The sequence below is a fragment of the Setaria italica genome, chromosome IX (assembly GCF_000263155.2).
Source record: "Setaria italica strain Yugu1 chromosome IX, Setaria_italica_v2.0, whole genome shotgun sequence".
NCBI classification, from domain to species: domain Eukaryota; kingdom Viridiplantae; phylum Streptophyta; class Magnoliopsida; order Poales; family Poaceae; genus Setaria; species Setaria italica.
Window position 1 is genome coordinate 24562589 of NC_028458.1, and position 7882 is coordinate 24570470.

Sequence of the window (7882 nt, forward strand, 5' to 3'; positions counted from 1 at the left end):
ACGGGGGCCGTGGTGGCCCCGTAGGCCCGATCCGGCGGTGGCTGGCTGCCATTCCTTCCCCCGGCGGAGGCCATGGTGAGCGGGGGCCGTGGTGGCCCCCCGGGGCCGGATCCGGTGGGGGCTGGCCGCCACTCCTTCCCCCGATGGCCGCCCTCTCCCCGCGCCCCTCCTTGTCGAGATCCGGGCGGCGGCCCCCTCCTTCTCCCTCTCACCGGCGAGATCCGGGCGCTGGCCCCCTCCTTCTCCCTCTCACCGGCGAGATCCGGGCGCCGGCCCCCTCCTTCTCCCTCTCACCGGCGAGATCCGGGCGGCAGAGGCCCCCTCCCTCTCCGGCCGCCCCCTCCCCATCGGTGACATCCGGCGGCCGGGGCCGCCCCTCCCTCCCTCCCTCCCCCAACGGTGAGATCCAGGGAGGGGGAGGGAGACGGCGGCGCGCGTGGGCAGGGGCGGAGGGGACAGTGGCGGCGCGGGCCGGGGGAGGGAGACGGTGGTGGCGCGGCGAGATCCATGGAGGGGGAAGGGGATGGCGGCGCGGGCTAGGTGGAGGGAGATGGCGGCGTCGCTAGCCAAGCGGAGGGAGATGGCGGCGAGATCTAGGGAGGGCTTGGGCCAGTGACGGCGGCGGCGGCGGTGGTGGCTGGCAGTGGCGGCCGCGGCGGCTAGCGACTGTTTTTTTTATTTTTTTGAAATTGTTGCCGAGTGTTTTTTTGGCACTCGGCAAAGCTTTTGCAGGTTGCCCGGCAAAAAACACTCGGCAAAGTTTGTTTGCCGGTAGATTTTTTGCTGTGTGCCCATTGCCGAGTGTTACACTCGGCAAAGAGTTCGCCGAATGTTTTTGGAGCTTTGCCGAGTGCTCCAGGCAATGTTCCTGTGTCCCGTAGTGATTACTAGTCTTGAGAAAAGATCTTATTACCCCTAATTACCCATGGTTGTGACCAAAAGTCACACTGTTTATTAGGTTCTCTAAATCGCAAACAAATAATGCACACTGGAACTAGTTAAGTAACTATTTGATTGGCGCCAAGCATTTCTCCACATGGTTTTTGTTGTTGGTGCAGGTGTTGCTTTAATAAGATGGCCCCTGCAGATTGATCCAAAAGTTAAAAATGCACTCTTTAATTATGAAACAAACTTTGAATGCTAGAAGTGTACTTATTTTTGGATAGAGAGTATGCTATTGTACAAAATAACTTAAAGAAACCCTTAGTTCCATATCTCAAATACTCAAATACATGTTGCTTAGTTCCATATGTGCATCTAAATTCACATATGCTATTATTTAAAATAACCTGAGTAACCCCAAATATAAATTTAAATTACGTACCTCTACCTATAAAATATATTCTCCAAAGTAATTTTTTTGTTCATGAAATTTTCTTAGTTCCATATCTCAAATACTCATATACATGTCCAGGACTAGTACATACCTCCAACTCCCTTCATTATAAGGATTATGGTTAGGTCTTCGAGCTGCTAACATTCTTTTTAGCCTCCATAGATGGTTTTTTTGTGCCCAGTGTGGAAGGAATGAAGCAGCCTCGGCTTGCAGATGGAAAAAATCATACTGTGCCACTAAAAAAACTTCACGGTTAAGTCAAATAGCATGTTTTTGCGGTGTTAAAGCGTTTCATTATCTATAATAGCGGAATAATTGACGATATAACGCATTGTCCGACCATTGAAAACTCTTAGCAGAGTTATAAAGGTACTACAACCTGCTATTTAATTGGACCACTGTCCATCACTAAGATGCATAAAGTCACCACACACACATCACCATGCACTCAAATTTTTCTCATCAAAGTGATGATTTACTTCACAACTAGGTTACCTAGTGCGAGTTCCTTAGCTAACTAGCTACTCCCTCCATTTTAAATGGTTGGTCGTTTTGACCTTTTCTAGGTTCATAGATGTTTGTATACATCTAGACATACACTAAATACATACAAACATTTATGCATCTAGAAAAGCGAAAACGACCTACAATTTGGTACAGGGGCTGTAGTTGAAATGACGGAGGATTGCTAAGTGATGAATTGCGAGCATGCGTCATCCTTATGAGTAGATAATGCAGATCAAGGTTGTGAATAGTGGGTTCCAAGCAGGCACGTGTGTGTCACGCAATATGCATACTGCATCTGGTGTATATCGGCTGCTATGCTAGCACTGTCAGCTTCCTCAAACAAAACTTTTCTCATGACCAAATCAGGCGACATCATGCACAAAACGACTAGTGGGTAAAGAGCAACTGAGTACAATGACAACATGGATCCCATGTACACATCAATAACAAGTGAACAACCAGCAGCTCCGACGACTAATATCCAGTGGGGGTATGAAAACAAATTAACTCAACGCCGCCACTCACGGAAGCACGTGAAACTAATTGTTGATCCGATTTAGTGGACGTACAACTAAGCATTTAAAAAGTTGTCTCACAGTTTGGTGGGATAAGAGCAAAAAATAGCCACCAGTTATCAAAACTACAGCTAGGATAAGTGCAAAAACCGGCCAAAGACAAAGTTGAAGCACAAAGAGATTGGCAACTGTGGGTGAGTGATCTATCCTCCTATATATGGGTGATTATTTCACACAGAAGACTTCTTGTCAGGAACAATATAAGTCTTGATTAGTGGGAGTATGTCGACGACATATGTAGCCAAGAAGAAATTTTGTGCTGCCTCCAATGACAAGGAGTCACCAGAAGATGAGAAGATGTCAGCCAGTGTCGAGAGACAGCTTGTCCGGACAGCAAAACTTTCAACAATCACCATCAAGCTATACAGGTAAGTAGTTATCCAAACATGGTTCTGTTTCCATCAACTTGAATCTATTTTTCTGTAATTCGAAACAGAGGGGACACTTTTCAGAATTTATTATTAGAGATGACGAGAATTGGGAAAATTAATATTGGATTTTAAAAACTATGTTACAAATAAAGAGCCTCCACACCAAGGGCTACAAATGGTTTCATGTGACCACCTTCACCTTCATATATTGATATGGCATGCAAATAATAAGAGAAGCAAAATATGTTCAATAACCCAATGCAGCTGCCTACCACACAGTTATAATCTTTGTACAAAAGCATAATGATCTCGGAAGCCTTTTAATGATGAGGAGGGAAGGTTATTGATATGGCCATCCACATTTTCTACATAGCAGGAGGGAAGGTTATTGATTGGAGGTAGATCCGGTGGTAGTGACACTAGGCGAGCGCAGCAACATCTTCTAATGATGAGGAAGCAGGAGGCGCAAGGGAAAGAGCGGTTGGACTCGTGAACAATGATTTAGATCAGATTTGGAAATAATTGTCAAGAAAGTTTATTGATATCTCATACTACTGGACAAGTGACTTCTAGTACCGGGCCTAGAGCCCCTTTAGTCGTCACTCATGATTTAAATTATGAATATATACTACACAATGTTCCGACCGGTTGGTATAAATGTGCAAATGCAACTATTAAAACATTTGGTAGATATAATTTGATATGATCATGTGACTGGATTTTCAGGAAAATATTATCCCCACTCCCCTCAAATTGAAAAACTCATTGAAAAAAGAAATTAGTTTTGACCCCACTTTGGATATATGAATTTGATATAAGTTTGTTCTAGAAAATACTTAGAAATCTTGCTCTTCAATAGTTTCTAGTCACGTCACGAAAATTAGTGTGTAAAGTGAGATTTTACAAGTTATAAAATGTCAAAATCACAACTTTTATCATGTAAATAGGAGTATCCATGGACAGTGTACTATAAATTACTTCGAAAAATGATTAAAAGTTATGTGACAATCATATCCAATTAAGTGGTGAAAACCATGGTGTTTGTAGGCTCGTGATCATTGTTCGGATGGGCATCTTCGTTCTGTTTTTCAAGTGGCGAATCAGCACAGCCCGTGCGATAATGAGCTCCCCTGCCACCGATGCCACAGGTACAGTTCGTGCAATGTGGACGGTGTCCATCGCCGGGGAGCTCTGGTTCGCACTGATGTGGGTGCTCGACCAGGTGCCCAAGATGCAGCCTGTCCGGCGCGATGTCGCCATCACCGCGCTCGACGGGTCGCTGCTTCCGTCCATGGATGTGTTCGTCACCACTGCCGATCCCGAGAAGGAGCCGCCGCTGGTGACGGCGAACACCATCCTCTCCATCCTCGCCGCGGACTACCCCGCAGACAAGATCACGTGCTACGTCTCCGACGACGGCGGCTCGCTGCTCACGCGCGAGGCGGTCGCGGAGGCTGCCCGGTTCGCCGGACTGTGGGTGCCATTCTGCCGGAAGCACGGGGTCGAGCCGAGGAACCCAGAGGCCTACTTCAGCCCCGGCGGCGCCGCCAGCGTTCATGGCGGTGTGAAGGCGAGGGCGGTGGCGAGGGGTGACTATAAGGGAAGGGCGTGGGCGGAGCTGGCAAGGGATCGGAGGCGTGTGCGCCGGGAGTACGAGGAGCTGCGGCTGCGGATCGACGCGCTGCAGGCCGGAGACATGCGGCACCAGCGGTGGTCCCTGGCCGATGGAAGCTGCTGGCGACATGGGACGGCGGAAGACCATGCCGGAGTTGTCGAAGTGCTAGTCAGTCCTCCCAGCCGTACGCCGCAGCTCGGCGCCAGCGCCATCGATGCTGCCACTAATCTTCTGGACTTCAGCTCCGTCGATGTGAGGGTCCCAGCGGTCGTGTACATGTGCCGGGAGAAGCGCCATGGCCGGGCGCACCACCGGAAGGCCGGCGCCATGAACGCGCTTCTCCGCGCCTCGGCCGTGCTCTCCAATGCGCCCTTCGTCCTCAACCTCGACTGCGACCACTACGTCAACAACTCGCAGGCCCTCCGCGCCGGCGTCTGCCACATGCTCGACCGCGGCGGCAGCAGCGTGGCGTTCGTCCAGTTCCCGCAGCGCTTCGACGGCGTCGACCCCGCCGACCGCTACGCAAACCACAACCGCGTCTTCTTCGACTGCACGGAGCTCGGCCTCGATGGCCTCCAGGGACCCATCTACGTCGGCACCGGGTGCATGTTCCGCCGCTCGGCGCTATACGGCGTCGATCCGCCGCGCTGGAGACCGCACAGCGACGCCGGCAAGGACGTCGTCGCCACCGAGGCTGACACGTTCGGCGTGTCGACGCCATTCCTTCGCTCGGTACGTGCGGTCTTGAACTTGAATAGGTCGTCCGACCAACGCAACGCCACTCCTCCGCCGTGCTCGTTCGACGGCGCTGCCATTGGCGAGGCAACCGCGCTTGTCTCGTGCGGCTACGAGGACGGGACGGCGTGGGGCAGGGACATCGGCTGGATGTACGGCACCGTGACGGAGGACGTGGCCACCGGCTTCTGCCTGCACCGGCGAGGCTGGCGCTCCGCCTACTGCGCCACCGCGCCGGACGCGTTCCGCGGCACGGCGCCGATCAATCTCGCCGACCGGCTGCACCAGGTCCTGCGCTGGGCGGCGGGTTCCCTCGAGATATTCCTCTCCCGCAACAACGCGCTCCGCGCAGGCCGGCTCCACCCGCTGCAGCGCGTGGCGTACCTCAACACGACGCTGTACCCGCTCACCTCCATGTTCCTCATACTCTACTGCGTCTTCCCGGCGATCCCTCTTCTGTCGTCCGGGAATGCCACGGCCGGCGCCTTATTGTCCCTGGGCACGCCGCCGTCGGCCACGTACGTCGCCTTCCTCACGGCGCTGATGCTGACGCTCGCAATGGTGGCGGTCCTGGAGGTGAGGTGGTCAGGCATCACGCTGGGCGAGTGGTGGAGGAACGAGCAGTTCTGGATGGTGTCCGCCACGAGCGCCTACCTGGCTGCAGTGTTGCAGGTGGCGCTCAAGGTCGTGGCCGGGAAGGAGATATCGTTCAAGCTGACGTCTAAGAAGACGGCGACGACGAGCTCTGGCGTCAGCGTCAAGGAAAGGTTCGCGGAGCTGTACGCCGTGAGGTGGACGGTGCTGATGGTCCCACCGGCGGTGGTTCTAGCGGTGAACGCGGCGTCCATGGCAGCGGCAATAGAAAGGGGGCGGTGGAGGAATGGCCCTGCGGCGGTGCTCGCGGTGGCGTTCAACGCGTGGGTGGTGGTGCATCTCTACCCCTTCGCGCTGGGGCTCATGGGCCGTTGGAGCATGACGTTGAGCCCACTACTCTTGCTTGTCGCATTGTTCACCATTCGATTACTATGTTTCGTTCTCCAATCGCACATGCTTTAATATGCTTGTTATTTAGCCGACTAGACAAATTTCCAATGCAATTGGGCGGCTAACTTTTCAGTTATACACTTATACTAGTTTTTTATCATATAATTAAGTATACTTCCTTTCTCTTGACTTTACCAGCACAAGATTGGTGACATTGTAGAAGAGCCATCTACTATATTCTCACCAGCATCTCAATAATGTATTTCTTCTCCTTTTCCCTTTATGTTGAAGTCCACTATTGTTTTCACTTGCAACTTCATGAGAAAGTCGACGCTCTTTCATTATTGTGCCAAATTTTACTAAGGCTATGTGCATAACTTTGTTGCCCTGAAAGTTTCAACTGAACTTTGGGAAGAAACCGGTGCAAATTATCGAGTAAAAACTTCTTCCTGGAAGATGGAAGGAAGGAAGAAAGAGATAAAGATGAGTGAAGGAAAAAGGTACTTATGGTTTCTAATTTTATGTTTGTCAGCATTGGTCTAATTGTCTGATTGCTATGTCAAACTTGAACCATATCGCCATGTTGCTTGAATTGGTAAGACTTGCTTGCTAGTTTTGCAAAGCGATTAGGAGCTTGAAGTTTAAATTATGCAACTATGAGGAATCAGGACTTCCAACAATAACATATATACACGAGCGAGCTGATCATGTACTTTTCTGTGCCCAAAATCATATTGTTAAAGGACCTTTTTGTTTGATGGATATTCATTTGTTGACTGATACTTTATTTGGTTAACTCAAATTCTAAAAGAAATTGTACTAAATGTCTGTATAATGTCCATGTTTGACCCATATATTTTATTTCTAATTAAAAAATTAATGTAGCGTTGAATTTGTGGATAACGTGTAAGACAGATAATCTGGGTCCAGCTCATCATTATAGCACACACACCATTTAGGATAGATAGCAATGTGCATCATGCTAGTATTGATGGCTGGTGGAAGGAAGTCCATGGCTTGTTAAGAGATAATTGTGGTTATAAGAAGAATAGAAGATTAGTGGTGGTACATGAAGATATGATTATTCGCTGCCTTGATTTTTCATGTGGCAGGCATAAACAACCAACCCCCTATTGGGAGGCATATACACACATTTTCCCTAAGGAGGCTGCTAGTGGGAGAGGGGTCCCCCAATATCAATTGGTACAGAGCTCCTCACCCCATCGTTATCCACTTGCGTCCACGAAAAAAATCGCTCACCTCTGCCTTCCTCCATCCACCCCCACAGCTACCCCCTGACCACCCACACTGTCGTCCTCCGCCTCGTCGGCGTAGCATCAATGCCCGCGAGGACCTCCCTCCCCTCCACCCTTCTTCTCCTCCTATCGGTGTTTTAGACCGGCAACTTGCCTAGGGAGTACCCTAGGTGGTCTTTTATGCGGTGGGTGTCGTCGAGAATCAAGGAGTCGATGGTGACGCAAGGAACATGATTTAGATAGGTTTGCGCCGCTAGATCGTGTAACACCCTACATCATGTGTGTTGGTTTTATTGAACTTGTGTCGAGTTGTTTGGAGGGGGTCCCTGCCCGCACTTATATAGTCGGGGGAGCAAGGTTACAGGGCGGATTGTGTATGAGTCCTAGTCGAGTACGTTACAGAGTCCTACTCTCACTCGGTAGAGTAGTTTCCTTTTAACCCGACTAGTCTTCAGGGAGTTCATGAAGCCTACGTGCCCTGCAGAGTAGTCTTCATGTCCGAG

At 50.4% G+C, this 7882-nt stretch overlaps 1 protein-coding gene across 1 annotated transcript; it reads left to right on the forward strand.

Annotated features, from left to right (window-relative positions):
* Positions 1 to 2628: 2628 nt before the first annotated feature.
* Positions 2629 to 6437, forward strand: LOC101754718 (probable mixed-linked glucan synthase 7). Its single transcript, XM_004983215.3, has 2 exons — positions 2629 to 2786; positions 3837 to 6437. Exons 1-2 carry the CDS (start codon positions 2641 to 2643, stop codon positions 6193 to 6195), a joined length of 2505 nt encoding a protein of 834 aa, XP_004983272.1. The 5' UTR covers positions 2629 to 2640; the 3' UTR covers positions 6196 to 6437.
* The last annotated feature ends 1445 nt before the right edge of the window (positions 6438 to 7882 follow it).